The sequence below is a fragment of the Schistocerca cancellata genome, chromosome 4 (assembly GCF_023864275.1).
Source record: "Schistocerca cancellata isolate TAMUIC-IGC-003103 chromosome 4, iqSchCanc2.1, whole genome shotgun sequence".
Classification (NCBI taxonomy): Eukaryota; Metazoa; Arthropoda; class Insecta; order Orthoptera; family Acrididae; genus Schistocerca; species Schistocerca cancellata.
This window is the reverse complement of record NC_064629.1, coordinates 701,568,623-701,592,239: the sequence shown is the minus strand read 5'-3', so window position 1 is coordinate 701,592,239 and position 23,617 is coordinate 701,568,623. Positions and strand designations below refer to the sequence as shown.

At 37.1% G+C, this 23,617-nt stretch overlaps 1 protein-coding gene across 1 annotated transcript in view; it reads right to left on the bottom strand.

Annotated features, from left to right (window-relative positions):
- Window positions 1-3,664: 3,664 nt before the first annotated feature.
- The window catches only part of LOC126184390 (bromodomain adjacent to zinc finger domain protein 2B-like), a 318,222-nt gene continuing 298,269 nt past the window's right edge, over window positions 3,665-23,617 (bottom strand). Inside the window, exons 37-38 of the mRNA XM_049926773.1 lie at window positions 22,102-22,404; window positions 3,665-7,849 (exon numbers count right to left, since the gene is read on the bottom strand). Of these exons, the coding sequence (XP_049782730.1) occupies window positions 7,669-7,849; window positions 22,102-22,404 (484 nt within the window). The 3' untranslated portion in view covers window positions 3,665-7,668. The remainder of the gene's footprint in view (window positions 7,850-22,101; window positions 22,405-23,617) is intronic.

Genomic DNA, 23,617 nt, shown 5'->3' with positions numbered 1-23,617 from the left:
TATAAAAGCAGCAGATGGGTATTTGAAATATTAGAGATCTTCTGTAGGAAAACAAAACTTTTGGTGACTAAAAAGAATTGTGCACAACATTTAATAATCCCTTTCTGGCAATAGATGGCATATGACATCAATTTTATTTTGGGCCAGTAAAGTTCACAAAACTTTTTACTCACTAGGATTTCCTGACAGTTATATCACATGCAACTACTGGAAACAAGTAAGAATGAGTGAATACGTACTAAGTATAAAGAGTATAGCACCCTACATTAAATGCAATTAGCTTTTGCTCTTTGGGCTAAGGGTGCATAACAGCACGATTACCTTTCATATCTATGAAAACATTTGCCAGCGTTACCACTTTATAAAAAGGGCAAAAGAGATCATGTTCACAAGTATTAGCCAGATTCTTTACTCCCCGTATTTTTTAAATTTATAGAATGTCTGTGAATAAAACAGTAAAATTACAGAAACTAAATCCATAGTTTGACTTCAGGAAAATACCATCAATGAAAAACACAATTTATTTTTCTCCTTTATGACTTACTTGCAGGGCTAAATGGTAAGTTAATCATATAGTGTTGCATAAGTTGAAGCATTATGGAATCTAGGGAAAAGCTCATTAATAATTCCTTTTATAACTAATAGACAGAAAGAGGTGGTTGGTGAATAACTCAACCAGCCACAAATACTTTTAGATTTTTTTTTTTTTTTTTTTTTTCAGAGCCATAACCAGATTTATGAATGCCAACTTTTAGATGGCTAGTTTTTCGTTACGCAAATGTTTTCATCAGCAGCATGTTATCAGATCAGGCAATACGTCCCAGTAGATGGCACTTCATCTTGTTGTGGTCCCTATGCCCTTCCAGAACAATGTACAAGCTGTTGCATTGTAAACACCATGCATATTCTAAACAAATCACTGTGGTATGTACAACACACATCAAAATATTCTTCATGACAGTTTGGGCTCCACAAATAGAAAAACATTCAATCCGACTTTGTGGTGTAAAGTGGGAAGTGTCAATAGGTTCTGCTATGGGTACACTGATTTCTTTTGTGTCTGATGGCATTACATTTTGGGACAACTTAGTGCATTCACAAACAATATTTTAGCTGAAATAAAGGCAATGAGAATATCTGTGGTATCAGTTCATGAACTTCATGCAGGCTGTTGTTCAAGTACTTTGGAATTTACATTTTGTGGTATCTATAGACTTTCTCATGGAACTGCAGCATTCACTGAGTGTATACTAAATAGGGGGGAAAAAAATTCCACTTAGAATCATTTCCTTAAGCATTTTAGGAAAAGGTATACACTACTCTGCTGGTTCCATTGCCAACCGGCTTCCGGCAGGACTGAAGAAAGTGAACATCACATTTTCAATCCTAAGTCAAAAGGCTTTCTTGTGGCACACTCCTTGTACTCTGTACAACTTAAATCTTTTTGCCACATGATATTGTTATTTGTAGATTTTATAACAGATCTCCTGTTTTCATGTTTTAAATAATTCAGTTTAATCAGCATTTGATGAATTATGTACCCAGTAACTTGATGGAGGACTGTACAGCCTTAACTTCAAAGAACTTGAGAGGAAAAAATGCTTCCCTACCCATTTAACCTCTAGCATCTCTAACAAATCAAATAACTAAAATGAGAACACAATTTTCTAGTAATTGAATTATGTGTAGCACTTTCTAAGATGTAACTATTTTTAATGTAATAAGCATTTACACATACATATGACAGGTCTGACTATAGTTATTTGTGTCACTGTGCACAAAACTTCAGTAAAATACACAGATCCTATTCTCTATTTCTCAAGTATACTTTTTCTCCAACTTAAGGACACATAACAGTGTATAATGTTTCTTTTTGAGTGTTTAGTGAAGTAAAATACTGATTAAAAATGTTTAAAACTGGAATATAATCCATGATCCTGCTACTTTCAATCTCTGATTGCGATACTATAAAATTCTTCAGTTCCCCTGATGAACTCCTGATGCCTATTCTATTAACTCACACTTCCAATGAGTTGAATAGGCAGCTTTTCTTCATTTGCTTACAATAACCCAAGCAATCCACTACAAATGACTGAGTTTATATTTCAACATTGGAAATTTAGTCACTCTGTAGAAATGTTTTCAGCTGGAAAACACAGCAAAGAAAGATACCTGTCACATATTAATGATGGTTACCTAATTAGTTGATGCAGCTATCTCCCTACATATCAATAAACTGTCCAGTGTCACAGTTGCATGAAACAGGGAAAAAGAAAGAGGGCTTGTGCTTAAAGAAGTTTCATAAAAGGTTGTCTTATAGTGTTCATATTTTGTCTGCAAGATTTAATTTGTCACTGTCAGACTCTCTTTTGAATGGCATATACCATTCTGTTATCATTATTATTAATATTATGCTTCTCTTGTACCTGGTTAAACATTTTAGAATTCAGAAAAACTTATTCACTAGCTGACAATGACTATTGCATTACTGTCCATAAATTTTGACAATTATTTTGCAAATTGGACACCAACTCCATATTCTGAATTTCTTGCATATTACTGTTGTATTATTGACATTCTTGACTGACTAGACCTTTAATTTCATGTGTCTCAGTGGTTGATTGCAAGTCCTTTTGACTGGATGCCACTTAGGCAACTTGCGTATCCCTAATCTACCCCAGCTGTCCAACCAAGGAAAGAAGACCTACAGATTAACATGGAATCTGAATCATGTTGTATTCCTGCTAACTCCTCACATTAGTGAGATGTGAAGGTAGATTAAAGGCAGGCTGAAAATTTCTATCGTCCAGTAGGGACTCGATCCTGCAACGTCTCGGATCCCTGTCATGCACTTTACCGTTACATCAACGAGCCTGACTACTGACTAGAGTGCATTGTATCTGCATGATAATCAGAAACATAAAACACTACAGTCACAAAAAAAGTAATTGTTCTGTCATCAGAATTATTCCTTCCTGTGACAAACAACTCATTATTTGATCTGTGTTCCAGCTGATAAGTTCCTCTCTCTTTCTCCCCCCCCCCCCCCCCCCCCTCACTTCTCTCTCTTTCCTCTCCCCTTTCCACTCCTTCTTGGTACATTCTTTTGGGCACAACCATTTGAGTGTAGTAAGCTATAACATAGGGTTACCTACATCTAAACAATGATAAATATGGTAATGGAAAGTCCTGGTAGAATGTGAATAACTTAGGAGTAAAGGTAATAACTCATTGAATAGTGGAGGATTCGTCGAAAAGCACATAAACAAGAGGGAGCACATCATTAGTTTTTGGACAAATCCTTTTAAGTATGTGTCTATGTGAATACGGATTTGTCCAGAAACTGGCAAAGTTCTTAGCCTTGTTAATGTGCCTTTAATGACTCACACATCTACTATTCAGTGAACTGTTACCTTGTGTTCTAATTATTATGAAAATGGAATCCCAAGGTTTCAAAACCAATGAATATGGTTATAGAACTGACTGAAAAGCAAAACAAGAGTTTATATCTTATGTTCCACTTAATTCAGTAGAATTAAATATTACTTCTTCTGCGTAAACCAGAATATTATCTATATGGTTCCTATCAATAGCTTTATCTTACTTCAGAGTAATTTTGTTCAGGGTCAGAAACACAAAGTGGCTGTTTGACGAATCAGCAATGTTTACACATAATTAATCATCTTTAATAAATCATTTTGAAAATCATTTCATATATTAACATTTACACTTTTCAGTTCAGGAGTCAACATTTCATCTGCAGATATTTATCCCATTTTCCTCATGTATTCTCACATAAGTAAATATATTAAATATTTCACACACAATATTATTCTTAAATGACTCTTCCATTACAGACTTGATGTAGAATGGCAGGTAATCAGATGCAGGTTGTCTGGTACAAGGTTACAGGGAAATATAACAATTAACGGCTATAGGTGTTCTACTTTAAAAAAAAAAAGTGGGATCTACCTTAGCAGAAATTATAAAACACCAAAAAATAAATATTTACAACTTCTTTTTTGTCACAAGTTAAATGCCCATAAGTATCTCATTAGAAAAAAATTATTTCACTTCATACAGTCTATTTGGCAATTTATATTCACATATATATATTATATATTCTTTTTTCTTTTAATCAACACTTTCTGAGTTCCTGTCACAACAGTGACAATATCCACATTATCACTGAATACCAGGCAGCACAGTAGAAGTTCTGTGCAAAAGGTGTTTGTAGGCACACTGCATTTTGGTTTATAAAACTCATTCATCTAACTTGTTCTTACAAAATAAAGAGAAATGAAATTGTGAGTAACGTCTTCTTCCTGAGAACTTCAACTGAAAATTTAATGTAAATAAACCATCTACAATGAAAACAAAACAGTAGCACAAAAATCACAAGTTCTCATGAACTCTCAGCTGTGGTGTCATATCAACTCAACATTTCAAAGCACAATTTCACAATCTGTGATTGTTTTCCTTAAATTTGGAAAATAAAATACTACATGCTTAAAAGCTTATAGCACCACTCCCTAAATTTCAGTTGTACTTGTGGATGGACAAAGTGCTTTGAGATTATCATGTGTAACCTCGAGAGCAAGGACGTGGTAGTAAATTTTGATGTGCCCCTATAAAACCAAGAAGTTTTTTTTACACGATTACTGTCAAAATAATGTGCACTAAAAAGATATAATAGTCTCCAGTCACTGAAAATGAAAAATCCATCTGTCTGTGATTTATTTTCATGAATACTCCAGTGTATATCCACAAGGAACTATTTATCCATTGCCAAATTATTTCAGTGAAATCTCCATTGCTGAAATGATTTGGTATTGAAAATAATACATGGTAGGTATTTACCGTAACTGTTGCTTCACTAAACCTCAAGTAAGTACCACAGTTAGAACAAAAAACTTTTTCCTTTCAGTACAATTGAAAGTGATGCACAAACTTCTTACTTCCTCATATATCTGCCATTAAACCTACATATAGTATTAATAATGGCCTTTAAAATCAAATTTGTAACACTACTCATTACAGTACAAGCAGAGAATATCTCATCTCAGTTTACATGTACATGTCCCCAACAACAGTAAATAACTATCTGATGGTAAAGTGTTCCTTCTGGTAAGGCAAAATCATGTATATGAGCCCAGTCATTTATCACGGCTTACATCAAGCCTAATGAAAGGGGACTGCTCACAGCATTTGGGTGTTTTGCTGCTAAGTAGTGAACACTGAGACTTGGTTGATACCTGTGGCATTATCAGGTAACAGTATAAACATGAAAAGGCACAACAAGTACCAAAATAATGGAAACGATGTTCATAATGTTAAAAATAACCACTCAGGAATCTGATACTAGATTTTTTTACGTTTTATTACCTAGCTACATGCCCCTTTCTCTCAAATTGAAAAGGGGAATGTGAAAACGATGTATAACAACATCCACTGCATAATGGGTTATACATCAAAATTAACCAATCGTAGAAGAAATTAAAAGAATAGTGTCACACAAAAAATTTGTAGTAACAAAATGTGACACATACTGCTCTTAAATTTATTACCCATCATGGTGACTTGGTTGTGGCAATATGTATTTGGTTAACTGAAAGAAAATGTCAACTTATTCTTCCACTATGCATCACTAAGGAAAAAACTCCAGGTTTCTTTTCTAAGCATTTTTAAGGATATGAAATGTAAAGGAAGCCCAAGCTTCACTCTACAATTTCTTGCAAATTATGCAGATTAATGAAAGAGTGCATCAGTCCTCCCCAGTGTAAGCAGCAGATTTAAAATGAAAATTTTATCAAATGCCGCCCATATGTGAACTCTTGCTATGAACCTTACTTACACAGTATTTTTATTTTTTTTACACTTTAAGAAAGGAGTATTAGGTATGAGCCATATTCAATATATTTTACACAAGTATGGCATAAAGTCACAGAGATAGAAAAATAAGCACACCTGCATCAATCCAGATTCCGTCCAGCTGTACAAAAATCTCAGTAAATTCAACCTTCAACATGAAAAATTAAATGTATGTATAACAATGTAACACACTGTAACAGATGTGACATAACAGCAGCTACATAACATCAATGTCTATATACATTTACAATTTAACAATAGCATGCTACTTTTCCATACATCCACAAGGTAGAAGTGTTTTATGTTACCAGCATTTCCTTGCTCTACAATAACTGCTTCATTGCCAGAACTAATATGGAGCAGTACATAAAACTAATACTGTAGTGAACTTCAATATATTTTGAAATTGTACTGGCTTTACATTGCTTTATTTTCAATGGGAAAATAGGATTCTGCAAGCAGACACATCTCACTTCACAACATATAACTGCTGAGGTTCTTCATTTAAGACAGTCATAAATGAAATTCTGTATACATAGCTTCCATTTCTGAATTAAATGTAACAGTAATGAGCAAAAAGCAGTCACAAAATAAAGTGACATATATTCGCAACAGCCACACAAAACTCTGTTGCTAAAGACTTCTACAAATAATTATGAAATTGTACTTTGAAATAATATTTTATATACACATTTTACTGCAAGTGTGTTGGATCACTAGTTACATCTCAAGGGAATGCAGAGAGGTATCAATAAACAACAATTTATACCCAGACTTTCTGTGTTCATAAGTGTATAATCTTTCAGCAAACTAAGATAACAGAAAATATAGATTCTATGAATAAAGGTTTCTTGGATGATACTGAAGTAAAAAGAATGAGTTTTTGTTTCTGCAACTATGAAATAAATCAGAACTGTCATGGACATATGCAGTTACTACAATGTTTTGATAAAATGAAATATTTACACAAAAAGTAATAAATTATCAATTATTTTACAAATTAAAAACAACACAGGGACTTGCATATCTACAATGACTGTTTTTACATGTAGAATATATTTTACTTCATTATGATGCTTCACTGGAATGGTTATGCTGAAGACAACAAAGCAGTTTTAACAGGAATCTCACATTTAGCATTTAAATTTTGGAATCCTTCTAACAAAAGAGTAAATACAAAATATATATTCATATATATACGCACCTTAAAACAAGTTAAACATTTATGGGCAAACATTTTTGTCTGCCTATCACATATGGCAGATGTAGAATTATTAAACCTAAAACTGGGAAATTAAGCAGGTATACGAGACGCATATCAGTCACCAGAAAAATACTTAATGTAATGAGTCAAAATATACTCTGCACATCGATATGGCCATTCACATTGTCTTTTTCACTCTTGATTCACACTTCGTATTTAAAAAAGTATTTAAAAATGTTTTACTTAAACACACTAGTGCACTGAATTACAAGTCCACCAAGCATTTCTAATTTCAGAAACCTATCAACTGAATAAATAATTCAATTAATATTACAGTAGCATTTCACTACAACAGATTTAAATATTACATCAGAATTTTAAAAAAAATGACTAATTGTATCTTGCAGAACACTGCTGGCAGAAGTGTGACTTAATAAAAAGGTTGTTCGTGTATTTTTTCGCCAGATCACAGAAAATACCTTGTATTCCTTCAAGTTAAAGACACAGTAACACGAGAACCGGGTCTGCACATTAAAACAGTATAACACACACGCACACACATTTCATTTTCACATTAGTACAGGGCTTTAAATTTATGTTGAAGTAGTAGTGCTCGGTTTTTGATGGTTTCCATTCAGTTCACTCCACCGGGTCTCAAAAAATGAACGCATACTGTGACCAGCTTTTCCAACAGGAGAATCATCTTCATTGAATGTTTCACAGTTGTTAAAAATGAGCCTCACATCTGCACAAAATTCTTCACGAGATTTGTACCTGCAAAATTAATAATACATGAGTCTGACTTTCATAAAATTCCTAACACAACGAAAATTGGAAAAGTGACGTCACTGTAAATCATGCCCCCACAACCACAATGAAAAGCTTAATATTCACTATAGTACAAATATCTGAAAAGAAAAATGAGCCACCACAGTAACAACACTAGTTGTAATTCACCTCACTCTACTGGAATTACAATAGTCTAGTATCAACTGAAACACTAATTGTTATTTCCATATCTCATGATTACTTACACTTTCTGTGGTATCATATGTGCATGTGTGTGCTTGATCTAAATTTTCTACTTGCTGCTTCCTCTCTCTCTCTCAAACTAATAGTTCAGAAAGCTAATGGTAGTTTCCTCTATTTTTATGTATGCTTATCAGCAATATAAACAATTTTGCTTCCTGAAGGTAAGTGCTGATCAGCAATTCTCTCTCATAATTTTACTGTTCCCTCAAGTGATGTTTCTTGTATTTCAGGGCTATAAACTATCCAGGCATTTTATTTCATCAGTGTGTATGAGGGCTAGGGTAGGGGGTGAAGTTACAAGCACACACAGGTTCTTATTATGCATCCATTTTGAAATTTCTACACAAGTATTTATGTATATTTAAAATTGTATCTAAATGCATTACTGAATATGTGCCCAGTACAAAATCTGTAAATCATATTCAGTATGACATCAAGACAAGAAGGGACCAATGCTAAATAGAATCACTGCTACTGATGACATGTACTTATGAACAAGTTGGCAGAATGGAATTACACAGGATTACCAACATGCTAGAAAGTTTCATCATCATAATCATCTGCTATAGTTACTATAGTCTTTTGGGCATGTAATGACTGGGATGCATTATTGTTTTATTAAGTTCCACATAGTTATACTGTAGCGGAGAGAACTACTCTCAGATTCTACAGACACATTCCTGCAGCAACAGTCACACTGAATGTCCTGCAATACTGTCCACACAGAAACTCTACATGACAAATCAACAGCACATAAGATATAGAGTGTCATTTACTTTTTATCAGTGTTGATTATGAGTAGTACCACTCCCAGTCTCCAGGGTCTGCACTACGCAATATTCATTTGACACCAAAACTCGCAAAACAGTGCATTATTAGGTCCAGATACTGTATACTCAGATCATGTGAGCAAGCAATACTGGATGAATACTTTAAAGGGCATTATTGTGTTCTATAGTGTATTTATTGAACAATATTTTTATTATCAGTGTTCATGTCTGTTCAGGTGTGACTGTGGAGTAAAGGTTTGGTACTACAAGTGCAGTTATGTGTTGTTTTCTTTAACTCTTTATTATAAATAACCATCATACCACCCTAGCAAAAGGAACATCGCTTGGTTGTCAACCACATTTCACGTCAATGCATATTTTCACATCTTTGTTTTGTACTATTTCTGCTGGATACACAACATTTACCGTGTTTACACTAAATGTAAAAATTCATGTTACAAATAAAAATGAAAGTATGGATACTGAGTTTATATGCGTATAAATTTCTCGGCACTTTGTCACACAGGTAAAAGGGTATCTATCTTTTCAACAATTACTTACATTTCTCCTAGGGTTTTTCATCATTAATAACCATATGAAGAACTGGAGAGACACAGGGCAATTAGTTTAGCAGATGGAACAGTTTGATTACACTAGCTATCTGAGTGAGAGTTATATACAGGGTGGAGGCAACACGACACCTCAGTGGATTTGATCACAATGAGATTATCAGTTTTAGGCTCATGAGAAGTCTATCTCCAAAGTTGTGTAAGCATTGAATTTTTATGGACAACCATGTAGAGGATCTATCTAGACTGCCTTGATTCAACAAACTGTCAGTAAGAAATAACTGTCAAGGTAACAAAGTGTTGACAGCAAGAGTTCCAATAAGTTAGCATCAACAACAAATTGGCAGGCCATGGGGTAGCTGTTAGTGATCAGTTCCATTGCAAAGTACAACACATTAACACCAATGTTATGTCCTCACAGTACGTACAAAAGCCACTATCACACACCTCTCAAGTAAACCAGAAGCACATCAGATGACAAAAATTGATTTGCAAGCTGTCTACAGTTTAGTTCCCTAGTTGTAGCTTCATACAGAGACTATTACATGGGATGATATAGTGCCACTGGTACATATGTCATAAACACTGATCAAGGGCATCATTTTGTTCACTCACAGCACCATGATAGGCAAAATGCAACACAACAACCCACCCCATATCTATTTATATCACTGTAATTTAATGAACAGTCCACAGACATTTAAGTAAACATCCAGTGCTGCATCTATGGCCAATAGCCAACTACCTCCGCAACCAGACATACATCCGTGACTGGCAACTTGACAGCTCCAGTCATCCAGCATAAGTGCTAGCAAACCAGTACTTGCCGGTGCGTGCACTAGGTGTATGTAAACTTTCTGGACAATGACCAAAACATGGTCGCTTTTTGTACATTTTACCTCCTGCAGCTGCAACATCAGACACCAGTGTCACCACCACCAGCCGCACTGCAACGACTGTTGCATGGCAATCAAGTTGTGCTCCATGCAGAAATCCTTTCACTTGCCTATTTAAAATACCACTCAATGACTAGCTCAGCATTTACTCAGTGTCCATTCTGAGCTCTATGCTGGCAGCACCCAGCGGCATCAGCCAGAGTACATGGTCATCCTTCAAAGTCCATGCTCCAGCCTTTATGCTCTTCGCACCCAGTAGCTCATTCTATGCATCACACATGGAACATCTTCTGTTAGCCATTCTGTGTTGAACCATACAACAGCCAGCACTTGTGGACTTGAACAAAGTTATTTGTCAAATGTTATCTCTTTCTGTGACTCACTAAAAAACTGTGGTTACTTGCCAAGTGTTATCTCTTATTTTAGCTCACTAAAGAATTGGACAGTTACTTGCCAAGTGTTATCTGTTCTTTAGTGAAATAGTCATCAACAAAATCAGTTCTTAGATTACTTGGAAGCCAGTCTCTCTTCATGCACCATACACCAGTCACAACAGAATGTTTGTGCTTGGCTAAGGTTCTAGTTGGCAATTAGGACTGAGGTTGTGATTACTGGGTACACAGATATTTGTAATAAGACTATTAATACTACAGGACTGGTAATGAGGGCAAAACTTTTCTACAATGCTCTTATACCAAAACAAATTGGCAATGATGATAGAACTCCTCTGCAATATCCTCCTCTCAACAGATCTGGCAATTACTATCACTGACAACCAGTTCCCATGATTGTAGCATTACATTTTCATCATTGGCAATGAAGTTTCACATTCACAACATACATTTCTGTCATTGGCAACAAAGATTCCATCTCTGCGACGTCACATTTACGTTATTGGTGACACTACATTCCTGTCTTTGGCGATGATGTTCCATGTTTGCCATGTTCCATTCTCTGTTGTTAGCAACGAGGTTTTCGGACAATTTGGACAAATCCTTGTACTGCTCTCCACGTATATGGTGCTTTTTTCTCAACACCCTTTCCACATCCTTGGTGCACTAACACATGACTCTCATTAAAGTATGGTCATCACACACCCCAACATGGCATACTTCTACCTGGTTTTCTTGCACCAATGCAACAGAATGCCTTTCTGGTGCCTCTGCTTGGTCATCTCTCTGGGACTCCTGAAGCTGGTGGCTCCATGCGGAGTCACACAGTCAGGCACTGGATAGCATCACTGCAGCACCAGGGGTGCCTAGCAGCTGTCCCCAGTGTGCCTCCAGGGTCAAATACCTGCATATGGCACCGCAACAGACCAGAGAGATTATCTCTGCTTTTGGGCAAGCCTCTTAAGTGGTAAGACTGCCAGTTTTGCTTGTGAAATGAAGGCAGAGCTCACCATCTGTGGATTCATCGATGTAACTGATTGCAAACCACTGGCACAAAGCTGAATGGAGGGTCTGAATCAGAGGTCCAGATGGTTCTGAAACTGCATAAGCTGCAGAGTCCTTGACTTGCGTCACAGAGTAGTGTATCAGGTCCCATTGAAGAAGTCAGGGGTCTCTCAATGCAGGGTGTGGCTGAGATCTGTAGAATGGACTGGGTGGTTTTTTAAGTTAGAGGGTCTTGGAAATTACAGAAAGGGCATTAGTCTAAAAGGGTGCAGGGCAAACACTGGATGAGGGTAGACCCAGCAGAAGTCGCTATTGTAGTTGTAAATTGTCGTGTCTGGAAAGGACCAGAGCTCCAAGTGCTAACAGAAATATCTGAAGCTCAAATTTTTATAGGTACAGAAAGCTGGCTAAAACTGGAGATACATTAAGTCAAAATTTTTGCAGAGGAACTAATGGTGTTCAGAAATATAGATTAAATAATATTGGTGGTGGAGAGGTTACTGCTGTTAAACATAGTTTACCACGTAGTGAAATTGATATAGATACTTCCTGCAATTCAGTATTGGTCAAGGTTATACTTGCCAACTGAAATAAATTAATAACTAATTTTACTGAAACCCTCCCCCCAAATTCATATGATTCAGTTGCTGTGCAGTTCAACGGAAGCTTGCACTCAATTCAAGTTGGTACCCCTCTCATAGTATCATAGCTGGTGGTGACTTCAATCTACCCCTGATGTGTTGGAGAAAATACATCTTGAAAGCCAGTGGCAGGCATAAAATATAGTCCAAAATTGTATTGCTTTCTCTGAAAAATTATTTTGAGCAATTAGTTCATGAGCTCACTCAAAGTGTAAATGGTAGTGAAAACATACCTCACCTCTTAGCAACAAACAATCCTGAGCAAATAGGGGGCATCATTACAGATGCAAGGATTTGTGTCCACATGGTAGCTGAAGTAAGACTGAAAGCAAATAAAATTTCACTGGAACCTTTCTAAGAGACAGTCTCCACTTATTCCAAAGTGCACGTGTATAAACCAGATGTGGCTCAAATTCAGAGAAACAGATAAATAGCAGTTGAGAGATATATATCACATTAATTAATGAGAGATGGTCCTCATCCCCCACAGGGCACAAAACAGGTCAGAACAATGCTGTGGAAGCAATGAAGAAAGCACGTCTAGTTTAAAATAATACAAAATCTCCAAGATTGTCAATGTTTTACTGAAGCTCAAAATTTAGCACAGGCTTCAATGCGAGAGACAGGGTACACAACACAACACTATCTCAAAATCTGGCAGAAAATCCAAAAAGATATTGGTCATATGTAAAGTACACCAGTGACAACACTATCAACACCTTCGCTGTGCAACAGGAATGGTAATATGAATGATGACAGTGCCACTAAGTCAGAGTTACTAAACAGTTTTCCAAAATTCCTTCGCCAAGGAAGTTGAAGTACATGTTCCAGAATACAAATTAAGAACAGCTGCCAACATGGGTAACTTAGTAGGGTATATCCTCACTCTAGTAAAGTAGCTTAAATAACTTAATAAAGGCAAGTCCTCCAGTCCAGATTGTGTATCATTTAGCTTCCTTTCAGCATATGATGATATAAAGGCTCCATACTTAGCAATCATATACAACCACTAATTTGTTGAAAGATGGGAACCTAAACACTGGGAAGTCGCACAGGTCACACCAATACCCAAGAAAGGACATAAGAATTAGCCACTGAATTAAAGACTCATATCACTAACACTGATTTGCAGTAGGTTAGCAACCATATTTGCCTGAGTATAAGATGGCCCTGAATATAAGATGACGCCTCCCCCCCCCCCCCCCTTTTTAGAGGCACCTTGAGAAAAATTTATTTTTAACGTATTCTGACTAATTAAAATTACAAACTGTTTTATTGACAAAAAGTATCTGCCAAAAAGTTAGCTTTACCTATTCTAAACTTATGATATTTGTTGACTGTCTACATTTTGATAATATTAGGAAAAATAAAACAAACAAAAAGAAATTGTTTACCTTAATTTTTGGACCATTTCCTTAGCTACCTTTATGCTTACTGATCCTGTAGTCTGTGGTACCACTATTTTTAATCATAATCACCACCACCACCACCACCACCACCACCACCAATAACACAGCTAGGAAATTTATATCCTCATTGTCACAAATATTTGTCTGCTTCTTCCGAATATGTTGCTACTTATAAGGTTGTCATTATGGTGGGAATGCCACAATATCTCATGCTTCCAAACATGTCACCTGCCTACCGCTCCTGCATTGGCTGTGTAGAACTAGCTGACACATACCCTTTCATTAACATCATTCCACAATGAGCATTAACACTGCAGCAAGAGACACATTAGTATGCCACTGGCTCCTATCTCGAGTTTTACCATCACACAGAAATGAATACTATTGTTGAGCATATGACCAATTTTAAAGTCAGTTTGATTCTGACTACAATTAGACTCAGGCAAACTGCAGTTCACATGTGGTAGATGTTCATAAAAATCCAAAGAATGTGGTATAGATTCCTATAGTCGGAAACACGACAAAATTTGCTGCTCGCTCACCGCTCCTCTCCCTGCAAACATCATAGCTCTAAGCCAAGCTAGTGTCACCTTCTCCTTCCAAACCTTCCGTAGTGCTGGGCCTGAGCAACTGTGAAAAGCAGTCTGCAATATCTTCTAGTGCGCAAGTCATGTTTAAAACCACCATAAATAAAAGCTCACAATTATAATTGAGTCCCATTCTCAAACTTTCACTCATCCTGTGATCTAGTGAGATCTGTTGGTAATATCTCGACAATGGGTCTTGCCATTGCAATTTGTTCTCGCAATAACAGTTACAGATAGTTTAATATGGTTTATTTCTTTTGCTAGACATTTCATTCTGAACTACTTTTCCTTCTTGTTTCAACTGAATTTCACCATCATGTTCTAAAACTGATTAAAAGCTGTTAATGTTTTTATCCTGTATTCTAATATGTGAACAGCGACTGAACTTCTCATTTGCAATCCACATAGTAAATCATTGCAGTCTCTCACAACTAAATAATATGTGGGTCTGGTTTCTGAATCAACTAATGTTTTTTGTAAGACAGCATTTCTGTTTTTGAATGTTACCTTTACTAAAGAAGCAGAATTAATGTTTGTACACGGTATCCATATGTATGAGAATTTTTATTGCAAACATGTTTAAATACCAAAGTTTGTAAGATGATAGAATTTAATGTTGTTTCCCCCTGTGTTTCACAAAACTATCAAATTTTAATCAAAGTAATAGACTTGTTGTGGCTAGTTCATAGTTTCTTCCCTATCTTTTGCACTAATGCCATGCAAGTCAATGTCAGTAATTGTTTGAGCAGTGTTGATACTGCATCAAGCGCTTTGGCATACTGGGAAATCTCAAGCCTGTTGGGACATGATTATCATTAACCGAGCCCTGCTCCTCCAAATTCTTCAAAATAAATCTGCATGTGATCTCAACAGCCAAAGCTTATTCTCTAAATGTAAGACAACCCCAATATATGAAGACTATCCCTATAAACTCCGCTAAACAACATAAAAATGCTGACCTCAGCAGAATTAGTTTATAATTTGCAAATATAAGACACCTGTATTTTTCAAATTATGAGTTTGGAAAAAAAAAGAATGTCATCTTATAATTCAGTGAATATGGGTACCTCTAAGAAAATGATTTATTGACAAATAAGCAGCTCAAATTCAGAAAATATCATTCTTGTGAAACACAACTAGCTCTTTATTCACATGAAGTAATGAGTGCTACCAACAGGGGATCTCAAATGGATTCCATATTTTTAGATCCCCAGAAGGCTTTTGATGCCATTCCTCACAAGGAACTTATAATCAAATTGCATGCCTTTGGAATATCATCTCAGTTTTGCAACTGGATCCATGATTTCCTGTCATAAAGGTCACAGTTCTTGGTAACTGATGGAAACTCACTGAGTCAAACACATGTGATAACTGGTGCTCTCCAATGAATTGTTATAGGTCCTCTACTGTTCCCAATCTATATGAATGATTTAGGAGAAAATCTGAGCACCCCTCTTAGACTGTTTTCAGGTGATGCTGTTATTTTTAATTGCAAAATGATTTAAATAAGACATCTGTATGATGCGAAAAATGACAATCGACTGTAAATAATGAAAAGTGTGAAGTCATTCACATGAGTAGTGACAGGACTCTGCTAAATTTTGGGTACATGATAAATCACACATATATAAAGGCTGTATATTGAACTAAATACTTAAGGATGAAAATTGCAAATTACTTAAACTGGATCTATAGTCTGTCGGTAAACTGACGAGTGAGCAAGTGAGTCCCCACTCTGCCTACCGTGCTATGTCACAGGGCACTTCTACAGGCTGTTTCAGAACTTATTACCATCTCTGTCGTGGCGCATGCTTTAAATCTTTGGCGACGCCGTGTACGGATACGTCCCGGCTGCGTTTATTTTTAGACAAATGCGTTAAGAGAGTAAGGTAAACAAATGACGATAGCTTCTTCGCAACAAAACATTATAGAGTAAATAATATTAACATAAGAACGGTAATCAGGATTCTACTATAAACATAGAACCGAATGCCCATTCACGTGAATGTATGTTCCTCTATTCATAAGGCGAACTAGATATAGTGCAATCAATGTGTAGAATTTAAGGCTTGTTCTTACTTTGTGTTTCTACTAAAAGGTAGAAGTTTTCTTTGAAGGGCTGCATTGAAACTTTACATTTCTTGGAACACGAAGAGTGTTTAAAAAGTAACCAGAAATTTATAATTTCGTGTGTTGTATTAGTTCAATTCGCACTGCTTTTTTGTCACCATCTGAAAAGTATCTGTGCAACGTTTTGCATATTCAGTATTTGTCCTGTTGTCAACTGTGAAAAAGGTTATATGGGTTTTGGTAGCATCAGCTATTACTTGTTTTGTATAAAAATAAATTAGAGAACCTGTACTAAATTTTCTTATAAGAATGGAATAAAATGTATCAAACTTTTAGGAATGTTAAATATTGCTTTCGGTGAGTCTCTTATGGGTATACCAAGAGCATACAAGCGGTATAAACATTTCAAAGCAGGCCATAAAGGGCAGCAGTTTTATAAGAATGGATGAGATTAAAAATGCAAAGTTAAGATACCTATGAACTATCCCGAGGAAACAGTCCCTAAAAGGTTTTGGGAATTGAAAAAAGCAATGGCATTTGAAACTGTCTATAACGTTGGGTCTCCTCCCTAAATTATTTGTTTTCCTTCGCGGCGATTTCAGTAAACCATGCGGCTTGTTTTCGCGTTCCTTCCTTATGCATCCTATTGTGGCGAGGGTGGCGTTTGCATATACTGCAGCCCTTTGATTGGGACTGGTAACATTAGGCAACAGTTCTTTTGGTGTCGCCTCCTTAACACATGATGTAATAACGTTAGACACGATTGAACACTCGTTACTCTGCAAACACCTCTTCTTCTTCGTATTCTGCACATTTTCTTGCAATGAAGGGTGATTATCCATCACTTCCGGATACTGAAGTATATCAGTGAGTACACAAAGTCAACTGACTGACACTGGCAACTAATATCCCACAAACAGAATGTTCACGCTCCATGAGGGTTCCACTTGCTGATTAGGACTGGGGTTATGTCACTGCTATTATGATTGCTGAGTACATGGTTATGCACGCCAAACTACACCGCTAGACAGGTAACGGGCAACTGATTTTGGGTGGCCCTGTAGGCCAGTGGCAGGGTTCTTCCGGGAAAGGCCACTTCCCCCACCAAAAGCGCTGCTCGCTCTTGAGTTTACAGACAGACTATATCACACAGATAATGGTGTGGGGAAAAGTAAGCAAAGACTGCAGTTTATTGGTAGAACACTTAAAAGACGCCACAGGTCTCCTAAAGAGACTGCCTACACTACACTGATCTGTTGTCTTCTGAAGTACTACTGTTCGGTATGGGATATACATCAGATAAGAGACCGACAGAGGGTGTCAAAAAGTACAAAGACGGGCAGCTTGTTTTGCATTATCGTGAAATAGGGGTGAGTGTGTCACAGATATGAAGCACAAGCAGGTGGATCTTTAAAACAAATGTGTTTTTCATTGTGCCAGGATCTTTTTACAAAATTTCAATCACCAGCTTTCTCCTCTGATTGCAAAAATAGTCTGTTAGTGCCCACTTGCATAGGGAGAAATGCTCATTTTATAAAATAAAATAAATTAGAGTGCACACGAAAATATTTAAGAGTTCATTTTTCTGGGGCTATTAGAGAGTGCAACGGTAGAGAAATAGCTTGAAGGTGGTCCAATGAACCCTCTACCAGGCACCAGAATGCCTCATTTGACACCATCTCACAACCTCACAGCCCAAATGCTGGAGTCAGGGTTGTAGCCACCATAAGCTCCCCACACCCTGGGACATCCTCTATGTCAAACCACCACATGGATTCCTATCGACAGTGCTTTCAAGCATTGCATGACATCGCCATCTTTCCCCAAGATGGGGAGTCTGAGGTTGGGGGAGGGGGGCAGGCAAGTTCTGCTGCCAAGTGCCACAGTGAACCAGCCACCATGCACTAGCACCACAACAAGCACCTTGACACACCAGCCCCAATACAATGCACTGACACTAAAATGACTCATCCATCTCCTTCCCGAAGAGGGAAGGGGATGAACAATCTTCAGCTGTTATTGAGATGGCTCCACCATCACATTCCAAAGGTGGAAGGGAGGGCACATCTATGGCCGTTCGCTGACTACTTCTCAAACCAGACGTCTGTCTGTTACTGGTGTATCGACAGGCTCCAGTAGCCTAACCTACATGCCAGCAAGCCAGTACCGACTGGCACATGCACCACACGTATGGGAACTTCCTGGACAATGGCTAGAACATGCTGGCTTATTGTCCACATTCTCTTCTGCAGCCACCACACAACGCACCAGTCTCACCACCAGCAGAGAAAGCCGCTATGACCATAATGCTGCAATAAAGTCACATGCTACACACAGAAGTCCTTCTGCCTGCCTATTTAAAACATCACTCAATGACTAGTTCCACATTTGCTCAGCATCTACTCTGGGATCTATGCCAGCCATGCCCAGTGGCATCAGTCAGAACACATGCTTTCCTTCCCACCTTCCCTCAGCACACTCTCCAGGCTTTACACCAGCTGTGCCCACCCCACAGTGTACTATGGCATGTGGATTTCAACCGAGTTACTTTCGAAGTGTTGTCTATTTTTGTAACTCACTAAAGAGCAGTGGTTATGTGCTGGGTGTTGTCTCTTCTCGTAACTAACTAAGGGACTGTGGAGTGTTTACTATGTTGTCATCAATGAAATTTGTTCTTTGTCTATTGGAAGCCACTATGTCTTCAAGCACCATACATTGGTCGAAACAGAATGTTCACGCTCCATGAGGGTTCCACTTGCTGATTAGGACTGGGGTTATGTCACTGCTATTATGATTGCTGAGTACATGGTTATTTGTAATAAGACTATAGTACAACATCTAGAAACGAAACCCCACCTGAATAGGGGGGGGGGGGGGGGCAACCATAGTATCCTCAGCCCACAGGCATCACTGGATGCGGGTAGGGGGGGGGGGGGGGCGGCACAAGTGCAACATCTGGTCCACAAAATCATCTGATTTCAGTTCTAATGAGTACTTCTGGTCATGTTGTGGAGCTTCCTCCAGCCACTCTCTGAATTATGGACAGTTGCTGAGCAAGAATGGATCAGAATGGCTCTCAGTAATTTAGCATCTTGCAGAACTCATGCCACAATGATGCTTCTGTTAGCATGATGAACAATCTGCTAAACACTATTAATTCAATTGCTCATTCTTAGGTAACATAAACTAGAAAAAAGAAGGTGAGGATCTTCGCTGAGATAGGGTCCACAGCAGTGATTGCTAGTTTAAATGATTTAGTGCTGCCTGTAGCTGTTAGTTTTCCTGAATTTGTTGTAGGCTTGTACAGTTTTGGTCTTAGACCATTATCATTTATCTACAAACAGGAAGCACCGTACGTTCATTGTATTACCAATCACTTAAGAATTACACATAAAAACAGTTCAGTTTTTACGATACGCCAGGAAAATATAACTTACTGAACAAAAAATTCATTGATGGCACATTATGCCATAAAGCTCTCTGCTCCTGCATACATTTAATTAGTGTCCACCATTATTGGGCTTATGGGTGCAGGTGTCATAATTGTCACAAAATTAGAAACACTGGCCCTATTAGTATAGGAGCATGTCAGTTTTAAAAACTACACACATTTCACACACCATCACACTCCATACACACATTATGGCCACAAAACGTTCAATGTGGACATGTGACTACCACACAGCTGTTGCAAAGGTCTTATACACAAATATACAAAGTCGGTACACTCAATATATATAGATGGTGCACATGAGTGTTATTCGACCATGTAGACATAAAAGCGGTAAAATAGATAAAATTAAAATAAAGGCAAGATGTGTTGTTTACCAGACAAATAATTAAAATGTTAAAAACTGTGTTGTTAAGTTATAAGATGAAAGAAAGCTAAGAAAATAATAAAACTGCCATAGTTTGTTATTATAAAGCTATATGGTCCCCCCTTATCGTGGCCACAGGAGCCTATCACTATGGCAATGACTGTGTGTCCAATGGCCCTGCAACACTGTCACAGAATGTGTGCAAAATTGTCTAGAAATTTTCCATTTCACAGATCTTTTTGTTTATTTACAACTCTACATGACTTGTTCCTTAAAGGTGTATAAATCTCCTCTATCATGTCCATGACTTCACCTTTCTGTACCTTATGCAAGATCTGTAGTGATTCACTAATAGAAGGTACTTTGTGGTTGGAGCTTTTAAGAGAAGAGCAAAGGTGGAGGTTTACCATCACTTATTGTAGTGTGCTCTTTAGACCAGAAGCTAACATTCCTTTCCATTTGCCCAATATGAAACTGAGAGTAATCCTCATAGTTAATTTTCTATATTCTTAACTATGAAAAAGGTTCCTATCTATGTGGCACATGTCTCAGTCACCATTCTGTTATTGTTCATGTAACTTGTTTTCAAGATGGGCCCACTTACTAATGGGACTAGCATTTCTAATTTTGTGACAGTTACGACACCTGCCCTCATTAGCACAATAATGGTGGATGATGTTTAAATACACACAGGACCAGAGACCCATAGAGCGTAATGTACACTCAATAATTTTTATTTCTCTAAAATACGTTACATTTCTCTAGCATATCCTAAGATTTGACCTGTTTTTATGTTTAATGCTTAAATGACTGCTAATACAAATGCTTAAATGACTGCTAATACACTGGATGTATGGTGCTTCCTTTTTGTAGATACTTGATAATGGTTTAAGACCAAAATTGTAGAAACGTGCAGCCCATAAAGGAAAAATGGCCGATGCAGACAGTACTAAATCATTTAAATAAAGAAGTTGCTGAAATTGACAAAAATGGTCAAAATAAAAGTATGAGAAACATATGGATAGGTATGGTTTCGAAGGTTACAGAACAATCACCTAAAACGACATGCACATGTAACAGAGAAAAAAAAAAGATATACATAATGCTTAATCCACTACAAACCAAAAACCAATGTACAAAGACCTAAAATTCTGAAAGAAGGCCTTCACTTAATAATAATACCCTTACATCAAGTAATACCAACAATATGATTAGGATAATCTGCCTCTCACCACACAGAGGAGGCACTGAGCTTCCGACAGGCACATTTAAAAGTAGACTATTGGACATTACTCAGCTGTTGGATAAAGTCCTTCATCAGACGGACACACACACACACACACACACACACACACACACACACACACAGTCTTCTCTGTCCCACTCTGGTTGGAGCTACAAGCTACAGCCCTCAGTAACAACAGTGCTGCACCTCCAGTCAGACTGGGATGGAGGTGTCTGTGGTCCAGTGTGTGAAAACTGAATAATATCCAACAGTCTACTTTTAAATATGCCTCCCTTTATGCAGTGAGTAGCAAACTATCGTAATCACATTTTTGTTATTACAAATTTTCCATTGTTACAGCAGAGAATAAAATTCCAGGGTATATACAGGCACTTGTTGAGCTAGTGTTGCAAAATGTGTTAAGCATGTTCAAAGAACTATTTCTCTCTCCTGTCTTTTATAGGCCATTTTTAAATGATAACAAATCAAATCATCAAAAAACACTTTATGTATGAAATAAATGTGTAAACTCAGCCAGGAATTAATACTAACTTAACATTAATTCCAAACACATATCTGACATTATAAAGCAGTGCAGTAACTGCAACTTACGTTGAATCCTGGAGCTTCCGTTTGATTGTGCTCAAGTCCATTGGATTCTTTATAATTTTTCGATACGTTGGGAACTGTTTAGTGTTCACTGGCAGCAAAAATGGCCATGCCTCATCATGTGCCTCTAAATCCTCAAGCAGGACTCGACATGGATTGAGATCCTTGGCAACCTTTTTACTTGATGAACCACTACTTTTGTCCTTCTTGCTCTGACTTGTTGTATTTTGTGTTGTTTGAGGTGGAGAAGCATTTGGAGCTACAGATGAAGTATCTTCAATCGGTGCAGCTGGAGTTGCTGGTGGACTGTGAAAAACATCAACAAAATTTTATATGAGTTATAAGACATACAATTAGCAACAAAGCATTTATTCAACATAGTGTTCATGAAAAGCTTACTATAGAATTTTAAAATAATCAATTTTTGATAATATAACGAAACTGGATAGATAAAAATCTACCCACCAAGTAACAGTAGGAGAACACACATATAAAAAAGATTTTACTTCTGCGAGCTTCCAGAGCCCATGGTTCCTTCTTCTGGGAGAAGAGCTGGAGGGGAAGGAAGAGGGGTGAAGGGAAAGGAACTGAGAGCTTTAGGAAAATGGGTAAAGTTTGTAAAAGTCACCCAGAACTCTAAGGGGAGACTTAACCACACGGGATGAGATGGAAAGTCTTTCCTTCTCGTCCAGTTAAGTTTCCCCCGACTCTATCCCTTTTCCTAAAGTTCTCCAGTTCTTTTCCCTTCACCCCTCTTCTTCCCATTAAAGCCTTCAGCTGGAAGAAGGAGCCATGTGCTCCAAAAGTTTGCATAAGTAAAACCTTTTTTTTTATATGAGTGTTTTCTTGCCACCACTTGGTCAGTAGATTTTTCATCTATCCAATTACATTACTACATAATTTGCTATAAAAAGTTTATTACTACTGCTTACTATTTAGTTCCAGCATCACGATTGTAAAGTGAAAAGTACTCAGTCTGTCACAAAGATGGCACTTATGTAAATAATATTTTTTTTCTTGTTATGTTGGTAGATGTTGTACTATACCCCATGTCAACTATCAACTTCATCAGCAAAATAATTTTGTTTGTATGTTTTTTTTTATAAAGTAATCATAATGACTATATTTTATTTGGATGCATAACTAGGAACAGCATATATTTGTTCTAGACTGCTTATAACTTAAATAAATTATTTCAGAATTGCTGAAGGTTTATAACAAGTCTCCTCCATTTTCAGCACTTCATAAATGAGCAGCTCAATTGAAACTTGGGTCATGCTTCTCTTAAAGATGATCCATGTGAAGGATAACCCAAAACTACAACCACAGAAAAACACAGTGAGTAAGTTCACAATTTGGTTTGGTGATTTGTGATTAAAGAAGAATAAAACAATAATCATATCAGATGAAACAGAGCAGCATATTTTATGTGAAAAATTAACTATGAAAAAGTTTTGTATAACACTGATGCTGGCCTTCTTGCATGCTGACCAAAAGTAAATGCAAAAATGAATGGTTG